The 25696-nt window shown below is 43.9% G+C and overlaps 1 protein-coding gene across 14 annotated transcripts; it reads right to left on the bottom strand.

The window, feature by feature from the left end:
• Nucleotides 1-287: 287 nt before the first annotated feature.
• On the bottom strand, nt 288-19524 carry pfkpa (phosphofructokinase, platelet a). Of its 14 annotated transcripts, none has more exons than XM_034559658.1 (24): nt 19258-19524; nt 16255-16328; nt 14890-14967; nt 14519-14708; nt 12638-12803; nt 12397-12441; nt 12187-12295; nt 11808-11903; nt 11408-11503; nt 10581-10673; nt 9805-9930; nt 9041-9105; nt 8684-8753; nt 7757-7903; nt 6758-6828; nt 6580-6667; nt 5690-5842; nt 3416-3580; nt 3256-3317; nt 2913-3024; nt 2419-2518; nt 2054-2059; nt 1508-1613; nt 288-1217 (listed from the first exon to the last, which is right to left on the bottom strand). In XM_034559658.1, the coding sequence occupies exons 1-24, from the start codon at nt 19349-19351 to the stop codon at nt 1061-1063; spliced, it is 2469 nt and encodes an 822-aa protein (XP_034415549.1). In that variant the 5' UTR covers nt 19352-19524; the 3' UTR covers nt 288-1060. The 14 variants fall into 14 exon arrangements, with proteins under 14 accessions (XP_034415549.1, XP_034415547.1, XP_034415551.1 ...); XM_034559656.1 differs by lacking the exon at nt 5690-5842 and adding an exon at nt 4592-4744 and having other exon boundaries at nt 19258-19523; XM_034559660.1 differs by lacking the exon at nt 2054-2059.
• Nucleotides 19525-25696: the final 6172 nt, after the last annotated feature.

Here is a 25696-nt window from a genome sequence, read left to right as displayed (position 1 = left end):
ACTGGGCTTTAGAACTCTCTCTCTGGACTTAAGATCTGAGGACACTTCTAGAAAGCAGCATCAAGACTCATTTGTTTAGACTTGCTGTTCTATCATCTTCTGTGTTTTTAGCTTGAAGTCTGCTTTTTATTTTTTTGTAAATTAACATGGTATTATGTGATGTAACAACAAGGGAGAGGGTGATATTTTTTAGAGCGGATGTATTTAACTTTAAAGCCCATTGAAAGAGAAATAAAAGCATAAATCTGGAAGTGAAGCGGATAAATGAAGGAATGCAGTGACACTAATAAATTTACACTGACTTTTATTCTGTGGGAAACATTAGGCTCTTACACATCCAACTTGTTAGTGCAAGATGACAAGACAGCCACCCAGTACAGCACTGCCTACAGTTAATAATATATCCATGATGACGAGCAAAAAAAATTAAACAATGTTAAAAAGATCAATATTAGTTTCCGTGTAAAGCACAGCAAGCAGTTCTCTTGACTTGCAGCAGTAGAACTGTATTGCATCAGTCTCACATAAATATGCTGAACCTCACACTGGGTCTAGGCAGGCAGACACAGGCACGCACGCACACACGCACACACACACTCACACAGGTTTTTACAGCAGATACATACAGTGTCTATTCTGTCTACGCAACCGGAGACAGAGAAAGTGCAATTTTAAAACAACGGTGACACTAAACATCCAGGGCGACGAGGACACGCAAGATGCTTGGCGGGACGGCTGTGTGTGGGTGTGGGTGTGTGTGTGTGTGTGTGTGTGTGTGTGTGTGTGTGTTTGTGTGTTTGATATAAGGAGCACTGCAGAGGCTAGGTTACGCTTCAGGACATTGAAGGAAATGACAGACAGTTAAATGAACACAGTGTGTGGCCAAACAGAGACGGCTGTTGACGTCGTTACCGAAGCTATTTTCTTTTTTTTCCTTTTTTAACGACACACACACACACACACACCGACACCGACACACACACACACACACACACACAGAAAGCCTCCTTCGGTTCGGTTACTGCACACAGACTGGACTTTGTCCCGTGTCTGCTGGCCCTCACATGGCGACCGAAGCGTCCGACTCTTTGGGCCGGTTGCGCACGACGTGCTCCAGCTGACCGGAGTCCGACACGTCGTAGCTCGTCTTGTACTTCGCCAGGATCTTCATCAGCGGACGCAGCTTCAACCACCACTGCTCCTTGGGGATCCTGTGACTGCAGACAGACGAGCACATCTCAGCACTGTGGTTGTGGCTTTTTCATTCTCAATATGACAGACATTTTCTAATTCTGAAAGGTCACTGGTGGTCCGGCACAAATATAATATATTCTAATGAATGAGGAGAAGAAGAAGAAGAAGAAGAAGAAGAAGAAGAAGAAGAAGAAGAAGAAGAAGAAGAAGAAGAAGAAGAAGAAGAAGAAGAAGAAGAAGAAGAAGAAGAAGAAGAAGAAGAAGAAGAAGAAGGATTGTCAGTCTTTTTCAGTCCTCGTGGCTTGATACGTACACAAAGTCGGTCTCGCCCTTGAGTTGCACAACGGGCTGGAAGACCAGAGCCCTGCGCCGCATCCCCAGCAGGCAGCAGGAGTCCTCGGTGTTAGCGAACACTCGGCCTGCGGGGAAACACAGCAGCGGTCAGAGGAGGGACGCGTACTTTAAAAAGGGCCGCAAACGTATAGAAGCGTGGAACAGAGGTTCGGCAGTGAGCGTGAGCGGTTGCGTCGGGCGACGGAGGCTTCTCTTCCTGCTCGTGGCTATCGAAAACACAACACGCTGCGTGGATCTGCGGCAGGATGGAAATGGGAATGCGACTGGAGGTCTAAACATAAAAAGCAACGGAGGCGACATAAAGCGTCACAGATAAAGGAGAAAATGATGTGGGGCAAAGCAGGAAACAGTTTCCAATCTTATAAATCCAGACGACTTGAGAAGTGGAAATAGTGCCTAGACTGCCTGAGTGGATCTATAAGAATAATGGAAAAGACGAGACGGGGACATGGAGCCGAGTATAAAGATGGAGATGGTCATGGAGCCAGCAGAAAAAAAGGTTTACCTTCATCTTATGTCATCCATGTGTATGAGAAATAGACATAAAACAAAAACAAAGAGCAGTTTTAACTTTAATTGTAGCCTTTGGACACAGTTAGTGTGCTTTTTAAGACAAATTATCGCTCAGAAGTTTCACACGTTCCTTCTGTAAGTACATTCAAGTCAATTTCTCATCATAAAGTTACGATGGATTCAGAGGATCAATAAATGATTCCCTAAAAATACGTGAGAATATCAAGACCGTGACTCCATGCCGGATGTGGGTAAAGGTCCGCTTCACAAGGTCACGCCTCTGTAGTGGGGGAGGGGTCAACTACCACAACTACCACAGGCCGGTTCCCTAACGCTGAGGGGGAACGTGAACCTTACCATGTCTGAATGTCTCCACCAGCTTCTTGGTGACCCACTGCATCGCCTTGGCGGAGATCTTGGTCCCGAAGTTGCGGTCGAAAGGAGACGGCGCTCCTCCCTTTCCAAAAGAATTTAAAATGTTTCATTTTGTTTCTTTGTTTCTTTTTAACAGCAAAATGAGGATGCCATGTTTTAAAGATTGCACTTTTCAAGAAAAAGCAAACCCAGAGCCACCAAACTTTTAATTTAATTTTGTATGAATATTAAAACTTTGTTCGTTTTTTGTTTCCCCCCCCTGTATCCCGTTACTTGCTGCTGGCAGAACCCACATCCCCCCTTGGGGATCGCCAAAGTTTGGTTTGATCTCGTTAATCTCCAGACACGCAGAGTCAAAACACAACAAAGCCCACCCATGTAAAATGGGGACATGCATATTCATGATACAAATATAAAAAAATGTTTTCATTAAATCTTCCTGGGCCTGGTCTGATTGGTGTGAAAGAGGGGCCTACCTGCTGCATATGTCCAAGCACATTCTTCCTGGAGTCGAACACCCCCCTCCCTTCTTCAGAGTACAGCTGGTAGATAAAGTCTGTGGTGTAGTTTTCATTACAGTTCTCATTCCTACACACACACACACACACACACACACACACACACACACACACACACACACACACACACACACACACACACACACACACACACACACACACACACACACACACACACACACACACACACACACACACACACACACACACACACACACACACACACACACACACACACACAGTTAAAGAAGTCCACATGCACAGAGGACACGCGCAATGCGCCAATGCTTTTCGGTGTTACCTGAGGACTAGACCTCTTTGAATGCTGGTCTTCATTTTCTCAGTCAAATGCTCGACGTTGGCCTGTGGGGATACGCAGGAAGTGTGAACGACCGACGGGTAGCGTTGTAATGCAGAGGCCGTCCGAACGCCCTCTTGTGGACTAAGAGATGCCGGCTTACCTGCAGGTCTTTGATGTCAAACGGCTCCTCGAAGATGTAGGCGGCGTCGGCTCCGGCCGCCAGACCTCCCACGCTGGCCAGGTAGCCGCAGTAGCCCCCCATGGTCTCAATGATGAACACGCGCCTCTTGGTCCCGCTGGCCGACTGCTTGATGCGGTCGCAAGTCTGACACGTGCGACACAAGCTCACCAAGTCAGCACACACTGGGCGAGTATTACGAGACAAGCATTATGAAACGGGACATGTGGGATGACTCCAGCTAAATTCAATGTTTTAGAGGAACAAACAGTTCAAAGAAAGTCACGGTCAGTAAAACGTTCCACATGCTGCAGATAAACGGACACTAGTTTGACAGTCAGCATGCTGATTTCTCAATCTGCAACAGAGCCAGCTTGCTACATTTAAACAATCCAGGCAGATTCAGGCTAAGATGCTGCGTTCACCAGTTAAACTGGAGTCCTGCGTGAGGATGAGAGAGCACATCAAACGGTAAACTTCAGATCTCCTTTACAGTTCGAATGTTAAGCACTTGGCTAGAATTACATTTACAGAGGGAAAACACGTCTCAGCCCAATGCTGCTACTCAGTTTGATATCAGGTGACTAACTAAAAACACCACACCCACAACAATGCTAAAGGGGCTTTCCAGGGATTTAGCATTGCATGTCCATCACGTTGGAGGACGGCTCACAAGAGACAGAATTAATGAGGCAATGGTCCAAATCAGGCATCAGAGGCCGAGAGATTCCGATTCGTAGTCCCTAGTGTGGGCTCAAGCTCCAAGCTGGATCCTACATTTCCCATAATGTCCACATCTCTAAAAACTCACACCTGCAGGTGGTGATGCCGTCTTTCTGAGAGAAGCAACTTGCAGGCTGATTCTAAACTCCTCGTGGCGAGGATGGAGTGCCCCTTTAAAATGTAGTGGGAGTGTTTGGGTTAAAGTTAATCGTAAGCCCGGAATGTTAGAACTACAGTCAGGGTTAACTTTGAGTTCAGCTAGAAATAAGGGTGACGTCATGTTAATGACTAGATGAATCTATAGAGCTGTTTTACTGCTCTAAGCAGCGGACCATTAACTCCGCTGATGCTTCATGCGTCATTTTCATCCTCTGTGCACTGGCGCGGGGAACAAAGCGGTCAAAGTGGAGCCGGCGGCGGGGTGGACTGTCTTACCTCCACGATGGCATTGAGGGCCGTGTCCGCCCCGATACTTAGATCTGTGCCCGGCACATTGTTACTTATGGTGGCGGGCAGCATACACATCGGGACGCAAAACTCCTCGTGGGTCGCGCGAGCCTCGCACAGCTGCAGCAGACTCTCAAAGGCCTGAAGCAGCAGCGGGTGAGAACGTGTTAGGAGCCGCAGAAGGACGGACACCGGGAGAGAGAGAGAGAGGTGTGAATCTCTCTCTCTCTCTCTCTCTCGGTTTTGCTAGAGCGTAGCCTGCCATTCCGGCTCTTTCCGTGTGATAGCGGCAATGGCTTCCCTTTGGCAGAGGGGACGAGAGGACGGTAGAGTGAACAGAGAGACGGAGAAGAGAAGGGGAATGAAGGGAGGAAAGGACAGTGTCAAAGGGAGGTGGTGAGGAGGGAAAGACAGGAGAAGACAAAGGTGGACAGAGGTCTGTGTGTTCGTGAGCCTCGGAACGTTAAGTGCCGGTAAGACGAGCACCGATCGAGGATGAAGAGGATGGCGGCGGAGATCCAGGCACGGAGACGTTATCATCGCTACGTTCATTTAAGTCATGTTGATGTTAATTTGAGTTATCGTGATGCTTTAAACAATAACAGCCAGAGCAATGATGTCGTATTTAATAAAGTCAGTGTGGGAGCTTCGGTACTACGAAGGGTTAGTTTGTGCTCTGCAGCTAATTAGACAACATCAAACCTGCATGCTGTTCGTGATGTTGATGATGATGGGGGGGGGGGAGGCAAACAAACACACAGACAGGGAGAAGGGCGGGCAGAGCAAACATGGCGGCCGGTCACGACACTCGGGCACCTCACAGCATGCCTCCATGTTGCCACTCACTTACTCACCTGAGAGGGAAAGGGGGGTAGGGGGTAGGGGGTGCTGCTCTGTGACTTTACCAGGCATGCCTGTGGTGTGTTTTTTGGTGGTGGTGGTGGTGGGGGGGGGGGGGGGTTACATTTTTCCTCCAAATATCCACAGACAGGCCGGTAAAACAACTGAGTGAGCCGTTTCTCCCTTTTTTCCCCCGTGAGAGCGTGAAGCGAGTGTGACATTCTGGTCGCCGGCCTCATCACTTACAGCAGTGATGGCGTTCAGAGCCGTGTCAGCGCCGATGCTGAGGTCTGAGCCCGGCACATTGTTGGAGACAGTGGCTGGGACCATGACCATGGGCACGCAGAACTCGTCATATTTCCCACGCGCCGTTAACAATTCCAGCAGTGACAGGAAGGCCTGCAGGGCAGAGCCAAGGGCTTTAGTGTCTGCAAAGGGGGAGGGGGGTGGGGCGGCTTTGGTCGAGAGGTGCTACTTGCCACAAAAAGACAAAAGTGGATGGTGCCAAGGGGAGGAGCCATGTCTATCACAACGGACAGCAGCGAAACAGACAGGTACTACTCCAACAACATATCTCCCACACACACGCACACACACACACAAACACCCACACACACACACACCCACACACACACACACCCACACACACGTATCCACTTATACACATGAAACTCATCACGGTAAAATAAAGCTGGTGAGCATCTAAACGGGGGGTGTGTGAAATGGCTGGAGAGAAAAGAAAAGCAGGTGCTTTGTGTTTCCATTTGAAACCAAATCCTCATGTTATTTATATTTCAGTTGACACCAGTGAACCAGCTTTATGCTACAATTCAAAGAGGCGTGGTTACGCACACGACTATGGAAGGAGCCATATGGTGGTAAAAAAGGGATAAGACTTGATGGAGGGGATCAACATCAGTCTTCACGGTCATATACTGTACATCAGGACATCTGTCAATATCATTCGCAACGCTTCAACGGCTACTTTGCCAACTTTAAGTGTATGAGCAAGATCACCATGTGGCTGGTTACGAAAGATAGCATTAGCTCTACTATCGTGCATTAAGTAAAAAAACTTCTGGAAAGTACAAATGAGAATGTAGCCTCATTACTAAGACTGCTAGTTTTAAACATACCTCAAATCCACCAACAATTAGCAGAGCATTGATGTTGTGCTCTCGCATCTGCTCGGCAATTTTATCAACATGCTTAGCAGGAAGTGTTCTGAAGGAGAGAACATGAATTTATGAGGTATGAACGAACAAACATTTGAACAGCTACAGTGTGTGTGTGGCTGCGAGTGTGGTCCTTTACCTTTTGGTTCCCAACAGAGATCCACCTTGTCCTGTCCATCCTCCGACATCAGCCCATTTAATCTCCCTAATCTGAGGGGGACAAGACAACAGGTGCAATCTCACTCCCCTCCATTTTCAATACTTTCTTCCTTCAGCATTCTCTCTCTCTCTCTCTCTCACACACACACACACACACACACACATATATATATATATATATATATATATATATATATATATATATATATATATATACACAGAGGAGCTGGAGCGGTGAAAACCGAGGTGTGTTGCCGAGAGTCCCAGAGCACTGAGGTAGAGAAATCCATTACTCCCGCTGGTCTAATCTTCTCAGGGTCAGTTGGCGCAGCCGGGTTTCGGCTGGTCAGGGCGCACACATGGGATGTTTAACTCTGCGGTTATATTGGGCACATTTCGATGAACATAAATGATCAGGCCGTTTGCTGAACGCTGTTCTTCGAATGAGGATGTTATGTTTTTCTTTCACCGGAAAAAGGTCAGCGGAGGATATGGGAGAGGAGAGGGGAAACCAGTTCTACCAGTCACGGAGGGGAAAAAAACAGCGTCTCAAATTACAGCACATCCACTTTCAGACCCAAATATCTAGTGTTTTAGCTCTAATTCAAAAGCCCAGACTTCCTCTACAGTTAGATCAGGTGAGACACATCCCACACAGTCTGTGTCGTATGTTGCCCTCTCGCGATATATTGTGGTATTGCATCTTTTCTAACTGAGCATGAGGAGGGAAATGGGTTTCCATTAATCTGGACAGGTTATTCTTCTGTTGGGGAGCTAACAGTGATTGTGTACATTCTTCGCCAATTCTCTTTAGAGTTGTTGATGAAAATATGAAAGCAGGACACACAATATTGCATCATGACATTACATCTCATTCGTATGGATCTTTTTTTTTATTAATCAGGACTGAGATTGCAAAGTGGTGTACGCAGGCAAAAGTACAGCACATGTAGCGGTATAGCGGCGATATAGTCCCCACCTGTCCTTTGTAGAACCCCTCAAACCCATCACTGACGGCGAACATCTTGTGCCCCTCGGAGATGCCCACCCTGACAGCTGAACGCACGGCGGCATTCATGCCCGCCGCAGGGGCGCCGACATTCAACACCGCCACGTTGAAGTTGCTCTGAGGGGCAGAAAAACACACGCGAGAACGGGCATCAAATGTGTGTGTGTTCCGAGTTGTTGGAGGGAGAGTTGAGCGAATCAATGGTTCCTGCCCCCGCTCGCAGCGCCACGCTGTGCCGACAGTGGCTGTTATCACAGAGTGCAGAGGGAGCCCGACCCCTGAGGCGAGCTCCACAGCACGGAGCCTGCCTTTAGCCGCCCTCCTCTAGGCAGGGAGGAACTAGTCATCCCTTAGCGGGGGAGCCAGGTGTCATTTGATAACACTGCACAGACCGACAGCGAGCCAGCTACCCGGGCCTCATGTGAAGCGTGGTTCAGCAACTACAGGCTACACAGCAAGAAGAAGGTGGAAACTGTTTATTGTGAGCTGGTCACCATTATTACCATATCTGATGGATGGCGGCATGACTAGCATTTATTAAATGCATTGGTTTTCAGAGAAATGCTCACATTATTTGGCCAGACAGGAATAATCATTACATGAACCCAAGGGTACTTCTAAAAATAGCAGCAGCCCGGGGCATCATGTCTGCAGTAGTCATTATTTGTTGGACAAATGGGGAGGCCGAATCAACTCAACTCAAAAAACAACCTGCACTCCAGGCATGGTTCGTGACTGCTACTGTCTGTGTGAAACATAAAAACACTCCTGCCTAGTGTGTGTGTCTGTGTCTGTGTGTGTGTGTGTGTGCGTGTGTGTAATGCTTGTGTTCGGAAAACAGAGCCGACAACACTGTCATCAAGGTAACGTCAAGGATTCAGGGGGGGGGGGACTTACAGTCGGCAGTTCGGATTCTGGTTTACGGTGAGCCAGCAGTTTGTACGTCTTCAGGTTGTTTTCAAAACTCCTGCAGAATAAATAAAACATTGTTAAAATAACGGCGTGGGACATTTTCTGCGCCACTTACATGACAATTCACCAAGTAGGCTGAAATACTGAGGGTCGACATGTCTGCATCGTTATGTATCCCTGTGTATATACACAACAGACTGGTGGTGTTTTAAATAGCACCATGGCCCACTTTCTCCGTACTACGCCTGTCTACAGTAAGCAACATCAAACTGATGTCTTGATCTTGAGTGAAGTGGTGGCTTTTGGTGAACCAGATTGGTCTCAGCGGGCCGTCAGTCATACCTGCCCCGGAGCTTAACAGCCTCCTCAAACCGCTTCCCGTCCATGGCCCTCTGGACCTCTTGAGTCTGAGGAGAGAGGAGTCTTGTCACTGTTTGAAGTCTGTATTATGTCAGACTTCTGTATGTACAAAAGCAGAGGCACTTTGTGTGATTTAAATCTGCTGAGATTAAATATCTGAAGGCATTCATTTCTATCTTAAAGAGACAGAGAATTGCGAGAAAAATGTCATCATCTGTTCCAGCTCAAAACAGAGAACACATGTAACCTTGCTTTGACCTACATTCCTTAAACTACTTCACAAAATCTGAAACTAATAGAAAACCTTCCCTGTAGTTCTTTCAAAATCCAAACATGGTGTGCGAGCACGACAAGAAAGCCTCATTGTGTGTTGCTATTACATCACCACCCAGCAGGCAGTTATCGCCCACCCTGCCAAAAGCTTCAGATAATCATTAACCCGAGACAACTGCCTCTCAAACAAGAAAACTCTCTTGTGAACATTAGTGCCACTTCAGGCTCAGTGGGCTGGCATCATTAATTCATGCTCCTTCAACCCAAGCCAGGTTGGAGGAGCATGACGTCTCAGACCCTTTGACTCAGCCTCTATGAGTCCAGCACAGTTTTTGCTTTGCAGTTTCCCCTCTCTCCTCAGCTTCCGTATTTTTGTAAGTACGTTCTTGTGTTTGTGTGTGCGTGTGCGTGTGTGTGTGTTTGTGTTTTTGTGTGTGTGTGTGTGTGTGTGTGTGTGTGTGTGTGGTGCCTACCATCTGTACACACTCCATCAGAGGCAGGCGCACCGATTGGTTACCGCACAGAGAGACCACACAGGCTGGCGTGTTAGCGGTGGTCTCCAGAAGTGCAAGGACAGCCTCCACACCCATCCGACTGGCCTGTGGGAGCGGTCACACACACACACACACACACACGTATCATCATACCTCCATCATACCTCCTCTTTTCAGACACATTTTTCCCTAAATCCAGTGATTTCTTTTTACTTTATTTTTTTCTCCACACTGGACCCAGAATTCTTCACCATATCCTTTTTCTGCGCCTCAATTTTATTTTGCCAGTTTGTGGTAAACATGAAGACATTCGTCACTACGTTTGTGATGCAGCGCTACGTGTGCTGAGCCATAAATCTGATAATGTGCTTAACCTAAAACCTGGGGGCCATTTCTCCTCAGACACACACAGGATTACAGAGGAAAGGCTCTCGACAGCTGGACTATTTCTACCAAAATACCTCAAGTAGCGCATGCAGCAAACTAGTACAATAGTTTAAAAAGGTTGCACACTTATATAGAGAATGAATATTAGAAAATAGAACTTGGAAAAGGTCAACCATGTCAAATAAAGGCAGATAAATTCCATCTGACAAATAGAATCTGTGTGTAATCAACATTAAAAACACAAATATTATTAATAATAATACATTAATAATATCCAGTTACGACGCATCAAAAATTTCAGAAGCTGCATACAGCGCATGACAAATGACTAAAACGATGAATCCATGATCAAAACGTGGGGGACCTACCAGGATGCGGTCAAAAGCCGAGGGGGTCCCTCCTCTCTGCACGTGGCCGAGGATCGTCACTCGCGTGTCGAAGCCCAAGCATTTGACGACGAGCTAGGAGGAAACAATGTGCCGGTATTAGCAAAACACAGTGGCAAAATACTTTGTTCTTACCCGAACAAGAAACACGATTCATGTGAAGTGATACAAATGTATCTCGTGCATATTAGTGACACGGCTAAACAATGACATTCTGTCTGGAAAGAGGACCATACTGTGAAACAAATGAAAAGCATTTAACAATTGCACAAACGGGCACATCACAAACACGGTAGAAAAGCTGGAGAGAAGGGGAAACAGCAAAGCACGAGCAAGCCATTCTAATTTTTCAGTCATGTTTGTTTTGGTTTTTTTGCGGGGGAGCTCTTAGCTTATACCAAGCATATAAGACTCAGGTTCTGTACATGGAAAAAAAAAAAAAATGCTTGGAAAATGTTTGCCTTCAAACGGAGATGATGCGGGGTGATTATCTCTGTGAGCCAATCCACAGTCGCATTCAATTAAAATATAATTCCAAAACCAACAATACAACTATGTGCGTGGCAGTTAGAAATATTGACTTGACAAATGTCAGGGTGTGAGGTTTAGTGAGGGTGTCCGCTCAAGGTTCTGCAGCAGTGGTAGTAGTAGTATGGTGACAGCCATCTTACCAGACTAGAGAGTGTGTCTGACAGAGCACTCCAGAAACACAGCAACAGAGTCAAAGCCACACCAGGGCAGCAGTACAGTAGTAGAGGTCACACAGGAGGCAGTCCAAGCGGGCACTCGCCACACAGCTCTGTACTTACATCCTTGATATAGTCAGTAGTAATGGGCCTGTTGCTACGATCAATCGCCCCTTCGGCTACAATTAAGATATTCAGCCTTTTCATCCCTGCTCGGTTCTACAGGGAGGGGTGGTGGAGAAACAACATGACAGAAAAACTGAGACTGTGGCTGCGACATGGGCTTTCAGAAGCACAGGGGCCAGGCGACGCACGTTGCTGCTCGTCTTCGCTGCATTATTGCACGCAGCATCACGATTCTCTTATTAGGAGCAAGGTAGAGCTTTTTTCTTCTTCTCCCCACTTGATTCTGATGCCAATGATCATGGCAGACATAAAACAGAGCATTCAGGCTATTTGTGGACGTCCATCTGTCGGGCCTCCGTGCTTCTGGTTTCCCCTTTCTTTGCACTCAGGTACTCACATCCTTGACTATACCAGAAGTTATAGGCTTCCCATGCCTGTCAATGGCTCCCTCTGCCACTATGATTATGTTCAGCCTTGTGCCCCTGGAACGGGTCTGAATTATAGAACAATGGTTTCCAAAGCAGAAATAAAACACAGTGAGACACCAGACGGCTGAGACTAAACGCTGTCCTTCACATCAGTCTTCTTTGATAAAAAAAAAAAAAAGAAGTCAGGATTCACTCCTTGTAGAAGAAAAAAAAAAAAGGAGAAATTGTGCAGAATAATATCAGCATTGTCAGGTCAAACAAGATAATAAGGGAGCATCATATAGCACTCGACACTGGCACGGAAAGGTTGGCCGGGTTCACTGTGGGGAACAAACAAGATTGTGTTACCGCAGACAGTTTTTGACACATCTTGTCCTCCCAGCCGTCCTCTGGGGGCATCTCAGGGATCAACACCCAGTCTGCTCCACAAGCCAGGGCGCTCACCAAGGCCAGGTAGCTAGGGGCAAACAGGCAGACGGAGCGCTGTGTATGTCAACAGAGGGGATAACGGTATTGTGTTTTGGGGTCTTCCATCAAGTTTATCAAATGCTTTCTTACCCACAATGTCTGCCCATGACCTCTAACACAAATGTTCTCTGGTGACTGAAAGATCAGAACAGGAAAAGAAATGACTTAGAAGTGCATTTGAATTCTACATCATTACATTACTCGACGGCAAAGAGTTAAACATAAATATTCATGCTGTGTCTAATTACAGAGTGTCCTGGTAAGGACTTAAAATGCGCTACTGATGAACTACTAGTCAGATACAAATAGAGCTGCTCTATCTCGCCCTCACCTCTGTGCAGTTGTCATAATTGCGTCCACCACTTCGATGATTCTGTGCAGAGCGGAGTCGGTGCCGATCGTCATGTCGGTCCCACAGAAGTCGTTATCAATGGAGCCAACCATCCCCACGATGTGAAGGGCCGAGTACTTTGAGACGGCGTCGGCCTCGATCGAGCCTGAGAGGATCGGGACGTTAGGGTTGAACCACTCTTTACAAAGAGGCCATCATGAATGAATTAGGAGCATCTGCTGGCTTGAAAGAAGGCCTCTCATATTTTGACTTATAGCAGAGCCCGACTAAGGTTTGTAAACAGTTGAACTTCTGCGAAGATGGCATGACATGGAGCCTTGTGTGCAAATCAAACTACCGTATTTTCCGCACTATAAGGCGCACTTAAAAGCCTTTAATTTTTTTCAAAAAACGACAGTGCGCCTTATAATCCGGAGCGCCTTATATATGGATTAATTCTGGTTGTGCTTACTGACCTCGAAGCGATTTTGTGTGGTACACGGCGCTCTGTCAAAATGTTTTAGTACGACTTTGGTAAACTACAAAGCCGCACCGCTTGCAGCATTACGGCTACCGTAATCAGGAGCGTCGCGGAGTAATACATACTGTGCTTCGCCATAATATTACAGTGTGTGTGTGTATAAGGACCCCAAAATGGCACCTGTCAAGAGACACGCTTACGACACGGACTTCAAACTCAAGGCTATCAGTCACGCAGTAGAACATGGGAATAGAGCAGCTGCGAGAGAATTCAACATTAATGAATCAATGGTACGGACGTGGAGGAAGCAAGAAGATGACCTGCGCCAAGTAAAGAAGACCACACAGAGTTTCCGAGGGAACAAAGCGAGATGGCCACAGTTAGAGGACAAAATTGAACAGTGGGTTATTGAACAGAGAGCAGCAGGTAGAAGCGTCTCTACAGTCTCTATTCGACTGAAGGCAACAGCGTTAGCACGGGACATGAATATCAATGACTTTCGAGGCGTTTCTTCTTGGTGCTTTCGTTTTATGAAAAGAGGTAATCTCTCCATCCGCACACAAACTACCGTCTCGCAGCAACTGCCAAAAGATTACCAAGAAAAGCTGGCCACTTTCCGCTAGATATTGGTGTCAACAGGGCGTTCAAAGTTAAACTGCGAGCTGCCAGGGAGCAGTGGATGACAGAAGGCGAACACACATTCACCAAGACAGGGAGACAGCGCCGGGCGACTTACGCTACTATCTGCCAATGGATCGTGGATGCCTGGGCTAAGGTATCAGTCTCAACTGTGGTCCGAGCTTTCACGAAGGCCGGAATCGTCACTGAACTGCCAGGTAACAGCAACGACACTGACTCTGACTCTGACTCGGATAATGACGAGAGGGATCCGGGCATGCTGGATGCCGTAATCGCCCAACTGTTAAACTCGGACACTGAAGATGAAGAATTTGAGGGATTTGTGGACGATGAATGAACTGAAAAAGTGAGTGTATTGTGTTGTATTTTACATGTTATAACTGAACAATTTTGAGAGTTAATGTTTGATTTAGCGGTATCATTTTTTTTACGTGTTACAACTGAACAAGGTTGGGATAACGTTTGAACAATGTTGAGTTATTGTGAACACGTTTAATAAAGTTTGACTGACTGACTGTTTTGTTTCTCTTAATGCGCCTTATAGTCGGGTGCGCTTTATATATGAAAAAATATCGAAAATAGACTATTCATTGACAGTGCGCCTTATAATCCATATAGTGCGGAAAATACGGTAAATAAAGAGTCGAGTTTCATATAGAAAACATTTTCACAACAGCCAGAATAATAATGGATAAAAAAAAGTGACAGGGTGTGAAGGTAAAGCAAAGGGGGGGGGGGGGGGGGTCATCTTTCCTTGGTACCTTGCTCCACCAACTCTGCCAGCAGCCCGCTCCATTCCTCCCTGAAGAGGTTGGCTCCCGTCAGACTGCCATCTCCACCGATCACGCACAGGTTGGTGATGCCCTGCTGCACCAGGTTGAGGGCGGCCTTCAGGCGACCCTCGTGGCTGCGAAACTCCTTACAGCGGGCGCTGCCGATGACAGTCCCACCCTGATGGCGGGCAGAGAGCACATTTATTCAGCTCGAACACTGTTTGTTCCGTGTACTTGCCGTGTTATGGTGCTCAGTGGAATGCACACTGGCTGCTGGGATGCCCTCAAACAGAAGGCCTCATATGAGAAAGTTATTTCTACAGTCCGTGCAGTAATTGCATTAGATGATAATTACTCACCACTTGTAGCATGCTGGAGACACTTTCCCATGAGGCTTCCTCTATGTTCTCCCCACCGTCCACCATACCCTGATATCCCTGATAAAAAAAGAAAAAAGATGAGGCTTCTTAGGAACAAGATTAACAAACAGATAATCCAAAACAACTAACAGCTTGAGCGATGTGGACTCCAAACTGCATCATTAGGTCATACTCACTCAGAATAAATAAATATTAGAAGCTAAAGCAACACCATATCAAAGTACAAATGTAAATGTCTAAGTGTGAAACTCAGAGATTGAATATATATATACAAACACATGCATATATATATGCACATATATATACGCATATATATATGCACATATATATACACATATATATCTGCACATATATATATGTATATATATATATATATATATATATATATATATATACACACACACGTATATATATATACACACACACGTATATATATATATATATATATATATATATATATATATATATATATATATATATATATATATATATATATATATACACACACACGTATATATATATATATATATACACATATATATATACACACACGTATATATATATATATATATATATATGTATATATATATATATATATATATATATACACACATATATATATACATATATACACGTATATATATATACATACACACACACACACACACACACACATATATATATATGCATACATACATACACACAAACACACATATATATATATGCATACATACATACACACAAACACATATATATATATATATATATATATAAACTTTTGTTTATTATCACAGTGTTCTGCAGAATCGTGCGGGGGAACACACAGAGTACTGCGGTACCTGAGTGGGAGGAGAGTTTCACACGGGGCATCTGCTACAGCCTCAAGTCAGTTATGTAACCACACTTTGAGCGAGGGGATCCGTGGCATGTACAGATGTGCAGGCGGAGCACGGGCCCTCGCCAAAGCTCCTCTGACATCTGCTATGTGAGAACAAACTTTCCCGTGTCCATAGATGCAGACCGGGATCCTTGTGTTGACAATATGCAACTAAAGTGCAGTCGTCCTGTTGTGAAATGCATTCATCTAAAAAACTGTAAAGGAGTTGCTTAAAATATTGTATTTATCATACCTCTTCGCCGTTTTAATAATAAGTTGAATAATTACACATTTTATTTAACGTGTCATGCATAAAAGATGTACAGGTGATGTGGCTGCAAGTTATGTGTTTCCCTGCTGCGGACCCCCTTCTATTGCATATGGTGTTACACTGCTCATAGTTTATTGTAACTATGAGCAGTAACAAAAGGGCTTTGGACAATGATCATCACAAAGTTTGGGCTCACCTCATGAATGAAATAAACTTTTGCTCCCACATATAACCCCATTCGAACCACGGCACGTACAGCAGCATTCATACCTGGAAAAAAAAGAAAAGTAATCCGCAAAGATTAACAACGTTGGTGCAACACTGCGGTAATGAGTAGAGTTAATAGTTAAGCTTTACAGAGGGAGAACACACGTCAACTGTAGCAAATCATTGTAAAATCCTGATTTGCACGGCTGCTCAACAGTTGCTACATGGATATGCATTTCATCTCAGTCACAAAGAACTGCAGCAGAACCACTTGAATTCCCTCTCTAAGTGTTTAACCGTCTTAAACGTGAAAGACATTTGTGTGTTAGCGTATTTGAGTGCAGCTTAGCTGTGTTCATACTGTTATCTGTGGCCACATCTTTTTCCCCTCTCACCACAGCACACCGCCATTTTTGGTCAGACTGTTTCCCAGCTCCTCCTCCACAGCCTCCCAGATATTTGTGCTTAGTCCAAAGTGAACTCGGCAAACCAATAAGACAGTGCTCTGAGACTTGAATGTCAATGGCAGGCTAGCCTAAACACCGGCAGTGGGAATACTGGTTCACGCTTGACCCACCGCAGGCCGACAGGAACTTGGCTGACCGGGAATAAACAACAGAAGAAAGGACTGAGGTCCCTCTCTCTGGACAAACCCAGTGAACACTGAGCAGAGCTGTTACTAAGCAACACAAAGGTTTAAGGCCAGTGGGGCAGTGGATAAGACAGCAATGAAAGTGAAAAGACAGTGTAATGTACATGGTGAACTATACTGGGAAGTAAAAACCCTTCAAAAAGTCGTTTTCTCCGACATTCCTACGCTCACAGAACCCACAAGGCGGCCAGAACCATTAGAAAGGGACCAGCTATTCACCATGCTGTCCTCTGTGGCGGCCTGTGACCTACTGTCTCGTTACATAACCACGTTCAAATGAGCGGCCCGGTCTAATCCCAGTCAGGACGACCGAAGAGGCTTAGAGGCTGAGAAGCAGACAGAAAGAATGGGAGCTAGATAGACAGAGATGAAACGTAAAGACTATCCAAGAAAAGTTTATTTTTTCTGTTTCTTGTCCAGCTCGGAGGTCTTTATCAAAGCCCTGAAAGTCATTGAGTTAGGCTCTCCCATTCTGCACAACCGACACTTTTCCTTCTTGCAAAGTGAGTGAAAAGGCCGAGCCAAGTCTACACAATGCCCTCTGACACCGACATTCAGTTCCTGTCATGCATGCGACTGCCTCGTTGCTTTGCTCTGGGGCCGACTCCATGCGCTTTTTTCCTCTCTTTTTTTCTGTGTGTACGTGTGTGTGTGTGTGCTCTAAGGGTGAATTCTAATATTAAAGCCACCCACCAAGGATTGATTCATTGCTGCGAGCCAGGGAGAGCTAGAATGTACAACACTTTGCTGGCAATTATTGTAAAGTGCAAAAGAACGAGAACCTCTATTCTTGTTGAAAGTGAATCAAGTCAAGTGCCGGCTAAATCAACATCTCCATGTTGGCCTCCCGCAGTCCTTGTTCATGAGAGACCTTTAGACAGGTCACAGCAGGCAACGCACAGTGTTTTATGGCTGAATTCCATTCATCTGATTTGGTTTGTATTGTGCATGCTGGCTCACGGTCATGGCTTAAATAGAGCGGAGCCATCGTTATTGTTATTAGTAACACCTGTGCTTTTCCTACGATGACACATCCAAGTGTCTGCTCCGAAAAAGCACTAGAATATCTAGCCAGCCAAAATTGGTTGTATGTCAAGTGTTAAACATAACAGGTGGTTTTCCATTGTTTAACAGACAATAACAAGATATTTATTCCATCCCAATTTAGACAATCCACTTTATGATTGATTTATGTTGATGTCTTGAGCTGCGTTCACACCAAAGCGTTTGGTAACGTTTTATCTACGTTATACATCTAAAAGGTCAGTGTTGTGAAGGGTTTAATTAAGTGTATTCTATTACATAATCATAGTATAACTGATCAGAAGGGCTCTGTCTAGAGGAAGCTCTTACCTAAAAATATACACAATGACAAGTTATATTATTAACAGCAGTAAATTCAGATGGAGAATGTGTCTCTTACATTTTATTATCATTTTAAATATCACATTACTATAAAATGGCCCACAAGTTAGACACAGCTCTTATGTTTGCCTTAAAATAATAAAGTATATTGGTTCTCAATTTTCAGGAGCAATTGTTGCGTTTAGTAATCTACCGTTCAACGCCTAAATAATTGCGCTTGCTTTTACATCGTGGTGACAGACACGTCGCTGGCGTATCAGACGAACGAGACGAGAGGGTGGACACGTGACCAGGGTTTCCTTGATGACGCATGCTCCGTAGGGGGAGAGTCGCTGAACGGATGAAGGCTATGCAGCTCATCACGTACACAGGATACGGGCTTTCTGCCACTGACCCTCAATGTGTCTGCGAACGAACCGCGGCCTCAAGTCTCCTCTCACTCACAACCTAACGTAACGCTACATGATGAGACTGGTATTTGTCCGCTGCCCCCCCTCCTCCGTTGTCGCATCTCCGCCAGCACCACCCGCAATGCAGTGGCCGGCACTTTTACGGCGGTCTGCTTCATCAAGTTTATTCGACTGAGTTCATTCATTAAATTATGAAATTAGCTCGTCGGTTATGTTGCAATGGTTCTCGCGAATAGGGACAATGGGGTGGGATGGAGGGGGGCTCGACCTTGGGCTGCTGCCGGGTCACCAGAGCCACGGCAGAGGGGGGGATGCTGTCGGCCAGTCAGTTAGCCTCCAGGGGGTTAGCAGGACATGTCACGTTAGCATGCTAACTGGCGGGCTTGCCGTAACCACCGTCGGGTCGTTGCGGTGTCGTCGGTTACATTGTACGTTAAGCGACGCGTTTCCCGACGCGTGAAGAAACGCCTCGCCGCCACGCACGAAGAGGTATAAGCTCGCCCTCTGCGGGGCCGTAATGCAGATCTAGCGCCGCGTCGTTTGAAACTGTCACGGGACAGTTTACCTTGAGCATCCCCTCCGCTCGTCAGCACCGCGATGGCTTTGCCCGCTCCCGACAGGTTCTCGAAGAATATCTTCTTGCTTTCTGGCTTCGCCATTTTTCACGGCGGTATCCGGGGGAGTATATCCCAGACCAGTCGAGGAAACAATAACGGGACCGCAACAGTATGAAAGTGTTGCTAAAGCGGCCAACGCTCGTCCGCCCCCCTGCCTCTACCGAGTTCTGCCGGCTGCGCACTTCTCTCTGTTCCGCATCTATTCGTCGATTTGCATAGAGTGACCGTGGGAAGGGTGATTGGCGTCGCCGTGAGCCAACCAGATCTCGGGCTTTGTGAAGCCGTCCTTCGATTTAAAACCAATGGGGAGAACGTTTCTTATGTGTAGGCGGAGCAGACAGTAGGAGGATGGCAATGTGGATTCCTGTGTTCTGAGGGATTTTGTGGAGGGGGTAAACACACATGCACTCCGTTTATTTGACTAAGTTCCTCTTAAGCAGTACACAATACTTTTACAGGAAGCAGCCGGAGCCACCTCACATTGCAAGAAGTTAAATGCAACAGTTCCACACATAAACTTTATTACAATGCAGTGTGCACATTGTTATCAATTATTTACCCATCCCTTTTTTAAGAGGAATGATCACAGCCTACAATAAACCTTTAATCCATGTAAACAGTGTGTAAAAAAGCGTACCATCAAATGATTATTATTTTTAGTAGTAATGTTGTTATTGGTTTTATTAGTGCTGTTTTAGTTACAAAATATGTTTTTCCTTAGACATGTAGTAGTGATTGTGTTTGTTTTGCATATCAGTAGTTCTGTGTTTCTAGTGTGGGATGTTTATTCTCTTTTTTCTTCTTCTTGTCCAGTTTTCTGACCCAGTGACCCACGAGCATCAGGCAGTGAATCCTCTTCACTTACCGTACCCCAGAAGTAGTTTGAAGCTTGACTCCTTTTGTGATTGAAAAATGTAATATTTGTTCATTTCCTTATCACTTCTCCTTGAGGGCCACAATTCACAAACCTCTGCTGTCACTGAAACATCCCACAGTAGCTTTTTATTTATTTATTTATATACATATGAGAGATGTGAAGGTGTCATTTCAATCAGGCTGAAAACCCCTTTCGCTGAATATGACCTCCACTTTCCAAAAAGCTGAGATATTCAGAAAGACAACCACTGTTTCTTGTTGGAGCATGTCAAGTTAGCCTTACCGCCGTAGTGTACAATACATTTGCCCAAGATCCCTGCTGACAAACATGAAACAATTCAGCTTGCGCGAATGAGGCAAATGTTTAGCGTTAATCACATACGCGTCTGTGCATTGACTTTGTATTAAAAAACATCCCTAGTTCTCCGTTATGAATTCCTCCATCAGGTCTATGTCAGTGTTACACTAAGGTTGAAGTGAGTGCTGCTTCATGCTTTTCAGTATTTACCTAATAATAAGGTAATCAGAAGAAAAGTTAATGTTTTATTAACCACTGCCCCAGAAACAGTTGAGAACCACTGGCCCAGAAACAGTTGAGAACCACTGGCCCAGAAACAGTTGAGAACCACTGGCCCAGAAACAGTTGAGAACCACTGGCCCAGAAACAGTTGAGAACCACTCCCCCAGACCACATCTGTCACACATGTTCTTAGCAGCTCACTATTTGTTGGACCAGAGTTATTTCATTCACAACTGTGATAAAAAAGCTTTGAACAAAGTTAATGTAATAACGTGCGTTTGATCTCTGATACATGGGTTTAATTCATAATTAAATTAAATGGATTTATGTTATAATAATAGAGAAATTTGCTTAGATATATTTTCACATTCGTATAAATGAATGTACAATAGTTTTACACTCGGATAAACAATAATCAAATGCAAAGACAGTAATTTAACAATATGTTCGGGAGTAGTTAGAATTAAAAATGGATGGTGGTTATCTGGATCATGGTCCATACCTACTCATTATTCATATATTTCTGTCATATTCATTGAATGTGTTGTAACTCTGTATTGCTCTTCATTCTGGTCACATGACATCTATTGCTTCTGTCCATCCGGGGAGAGGGATCCTCCTCTGTTGCTCTCCTGAAGGTTTCTTCCCTTTTTTGTGTTTTTTTGGCAGTTTTTCCTGATCCGATGTGAGGTCCTGGGACAGGGATGTCTATGTGTACAGATTGTAAAGCCCTCTGAGGCTAATTAGTATTTTGGGGCTTTACAAAATGAACTGAATTGAATTGAATACAGTGTTACAGTTGCAATTGGCCCTTTGAGGGCAACCATGATGCTGATGTGGCCCACGGTGAAAATGAGTTTCACACCCCTGCCCTAGAGGATATGAATATTTGTATACAACATTGTGTGCACATATTACTCTTGTAAGATGGCCAGATGCTTGGCTAGTTTCTGGACAGAAACACCCCCCCTGATGGGACTCAGATGAGTAAATAACTGCCCAACTGCACCGTGGAGGTAGTTTCAAGTGATGTGCTGGAATTCTGCATTTTGAAGAGAAAGAGCAATGTTACGGCATTGGTGTAATGATATGTTGTACAGTATCATTAAATAAAGACATTCTCATTCTGACCTTATGAACCAAGACTTTGATAGCATGGATATTGGTGAACAGTGTTCTGGCCAAGCATGTTCCTATTAATCTAGGGTAAATGTGCAAAATCAAAACTAGATATGAAGGCTGTGTGGTTATTTAAACTATTAATGTAAAAAGGCTACTGTCTGCTACCGCAGTCATTCACAATACTAACTTGATGTTTATGTTCATATTGTCTATTCTACTCAGTTTACTGAGCAGTTATTGTGCACCAAAGAAGCAAAAATCAATTACCGCAGCTCCACGCGCCAACGTTTCTACCCCTTATTATACTGATTAAGAGTTTAATGAGAGTAGACACACTGAGGAAAAAAGCATGTGCTCATATAATTTATTTTATTTTTACGATCTGGTTGTTGAATACATTTATGACCTTATGTTTTTTGTCCAATCTGGACTCCCCACTTATAATAATCAAAGTTCCAGATCATATTTGTGGACCTAAAGCTCCAGCTTGTACCCAAAGGCACAGCAGTCTCATTGCAGATACTATCAAGTCTGACCTGTACGAGGATACTTGTTTGTCGATGGTACAACGCTGACCTCTAGTGGCAGAGGACACACACTGCATGCCTCAATGAGTAAACGCTCTGATCCGTTGTTTATTTGTTTTTGCAGATGTTTATTATGGAGACCCATAAGATTTGTTGGTCCTCTTTCTCAGACTGAACATCTCAGAACGTGGACTTAATAAGTCAAGATCTCTAGGTCAAAATGATGACAATTTGAGTATGTAAGACATCATTTAAATGTTGTATAGTAACAAGTAAATAAAATAAATAATATAATAATAAAATAATATACTAGTATACTTAATAGTATGGTAGTATGTGACAAACCAGCCTATAGGTGCATTACTGCCGTTTTCATTTAAAATTGTAATTATTTTCATTTGTGTGTGTGTGTGTATTCATATACACACACACACACACACACACACACATATATATATATATACATATATGTATACACACACACACACACACCACACATAATCGTGTATCTAGTGTGTGTATAAATATATAGATATATCTAAATACAACAATTCGGTCAAAAGTAAAAAAGACAGCACTCTAGTGCAATGTTAAAGTTAAATCAAAATATTAAGTTATAAATCTTAACCTTTCCCTCAGTCAAACTGATGTAACATTACCTGTGCAAAAAATAATAAAATCGGAGACAAAATATTGCTCATTACAGTCACCAAAGACCACCCGGCTAATTTTAAATATATAAAAAATAAAAAAGTCTCTAGGTCCTTAACGTACCCCGATTTGAGAACCACTGCCACTACTTCTATTTTTTTGGTTATGGCCAATCATAACCCTTAATATTCCAGAAATACCAGCCATACAGAAAAATGGATCATATGTTTAAAAATTGCCATTGAACAAAACACAAACGCTATATGATCCAAGCTCCAACAAATTTTTTTTATTTAAAAGAGAGTCAGCAGAAAATGGTTCTGCGCCAACTTTGCAAACTCAGCATAGCTATCCGGTCCAACAATAATATTCTAACAATGTATATTGTGTAAATGTATCTTCCCTCTATGAGCCAGTGCCCTGTCGCTCTCCAAGGTGCTGATCTTGCTGCTGGGAGCCGTTTCTTTATTATCCATTGAGACAAATGAATGTTCATCAAAGTATACAACCTATTTTGTTCTAAAGGCCACATAAAGTAAACACGTAGAATCAGCATATATTATGGATTATTATCTTTCTCCTAATGTGTGTGTTGATGTGTGTTCACGCCGTGACGCTGTGGTGCACTGCAGGTAAAAGGTTTTATTCCTGCCGAGCTGTCAGTCATGACGTGTAATAACTGTGATTGGCACTGCTGTTTGAGGGCTTTGAGGGCACAGGGAGAGAGTCACAGATGACCTACCACCAGTGACTCACATGGCAATGTCTTTCTATATCTGATTAATTTGTGTCAAACATTCGTGCGCTGTCATATAAAAAAAGAAAGAAGAAAAACCTGCTCATGAAAGTTCTCCATTCTCCCCCCCCCCCCCCCCCCCCCCCCCCATTATACGGCTTTTTACCATCGGAGAAGGGTTTCATGGACGTTTCCCTCCGAGTTACTAATTGATGTAACTGTTTGTCATCTAGATTTATGCAGCAGACATTTTTTGAATGAGCGTTTACAGGATTGTAATGTTACTACCCATCACAGCCTTAAGTGACGCGTATAATTCATAAGCTTCTGATTAAACTGCACTCACAAGAGTGCGAGACACGCCAGTAATATCTCTCATGTACCACACTAGCTGGAGACAGCAACTAGAAGCCACGCCTTTGTCTGCACCTCATAAACCTCATCCTAATTGAGAATGATTACATTTTCTCAAGTACCATATTCACACACACACACACACACGCACACACACACACACACACACACACACACAGGAGAGATGGGAGGGAGAACCGACAGTTGTTTCACGTGACGTGCTTCAAAAAGAGAAACGTGGACAGCGTGACCAGAGCCTTCAACCAAGAATGGACAGACCCTTATGATTCTATTATTCCAAAAGCAGAATGTCTCATATGTCCAGAGACCGTGGCGAGTATTAATAGTGGTTATTGAAGCGCCACTACGAGAAAAAGCACAGATATGTTCAGCGAACGTTCCATTTCAAATCAGAAATGAAGGCAATAGAAAAATAAACCTCAGAGCTCGATATGATCGGAATCGTGACACATTGATCCACGGCCACAATGTTAACAGAGAGGAGAATAGAGATGAAACAAGTGGTTTTAATAAGAAACAAAATAAAGTCTCACACTATTTCATCCTATTAGAAGAATGAGGAGAATATAATATCCTTTTTGATTGACATCACTTCACACCTGAATGAACTGAATTTAAAGCTGCAGGACAATTCAGTTAAATACATCTTTGGAAAAAATGAAGTGCTTTGTTTTAAGAGTCACATTTTTCAAAAGCTTTCTGTTATTTATTTGTTTTATTCCAGCCTTTATTTTATTTGAAATGAGAGAATATTATTTATCATTAGAGTATACACTATTTATAATTAATCCAGTTCAATTTGAAATCTGTAATAATAAATATTGTTTAGCTATTATTCAATTGAACTCTCTTTAATTAATTTGACCGTCAGTTGTTGACTATATGCAGAAATTATCACCACTGTTAAGCTACTTCAATATACATATGTCACTAAATCATAGCGCAAATGAGACGTTATTGTGATGCTCTGGACCTTCATGAGGACATTCTCTCTAAATGGACCTCGCTGAACTTTATTTGATATTTATTTGATGTTCATGCACTTCCGCACAAGTGCATGAACATCTTGAGTTTGAGTTATTGCATCTATATGTGGCCGTGTTTATTGGGAGAACCCTTTTCTTTTTTTTTTGGTCTCCAACGTTGTTGCTAAGCAGCCACTGCTGAGGTGTTTGTGGTCTGCACTTCTCAAAGTCTTAATCTTCGAATGCACCCGCTGATGTTTATTTTAAACTATTTATTGTTGCAACTTCACAGCGCGTCTCAGGGCCGTTGTATCGGCTGATGACAGTGTCAAATGCACATTGAACATAAACACAATTTGTAAATGGAGGAGTTTAAAATGACTACAAATATTTAAAAAGTGTTTCCACAAATGTGTGTTGACAGCGGTTTTGAATTCATAAGCCTCAACCAATATTAGATTCTAAATAAATGCTTTTAAGTTAATTGCTAATCGTCGATGCTCTCTGCTGATATTCATCTTCAAAGTTGACTTTTTCTCATTCGAAGAAGTTATTGTTGAATTCATTGTTTCAACCAAGAATGATATCTTTAACATATAGAAGCCTATCTATCAT

The sequence above is a fragment of the Cyclopterus lumpus genome, chromosome 20, assembly GCF_009769545.1.
Source record: "Cyclopterus lumpus isolate fCycLum1 chromosome 20, fCycLum1.pri, whole genome shotgun sequence".
Taxonomy (NCBI): Eukaryota; Metazoa; Chordata; class Actinopteri; order Perciformes; family Cyclopteridae; genus Cyclopterus; species Cyclopterus lumpus.
Note: the sequence above shows the minus strand (reverse complement) of the source record. Positions and strands in the feature narration are given on the sequence as shown.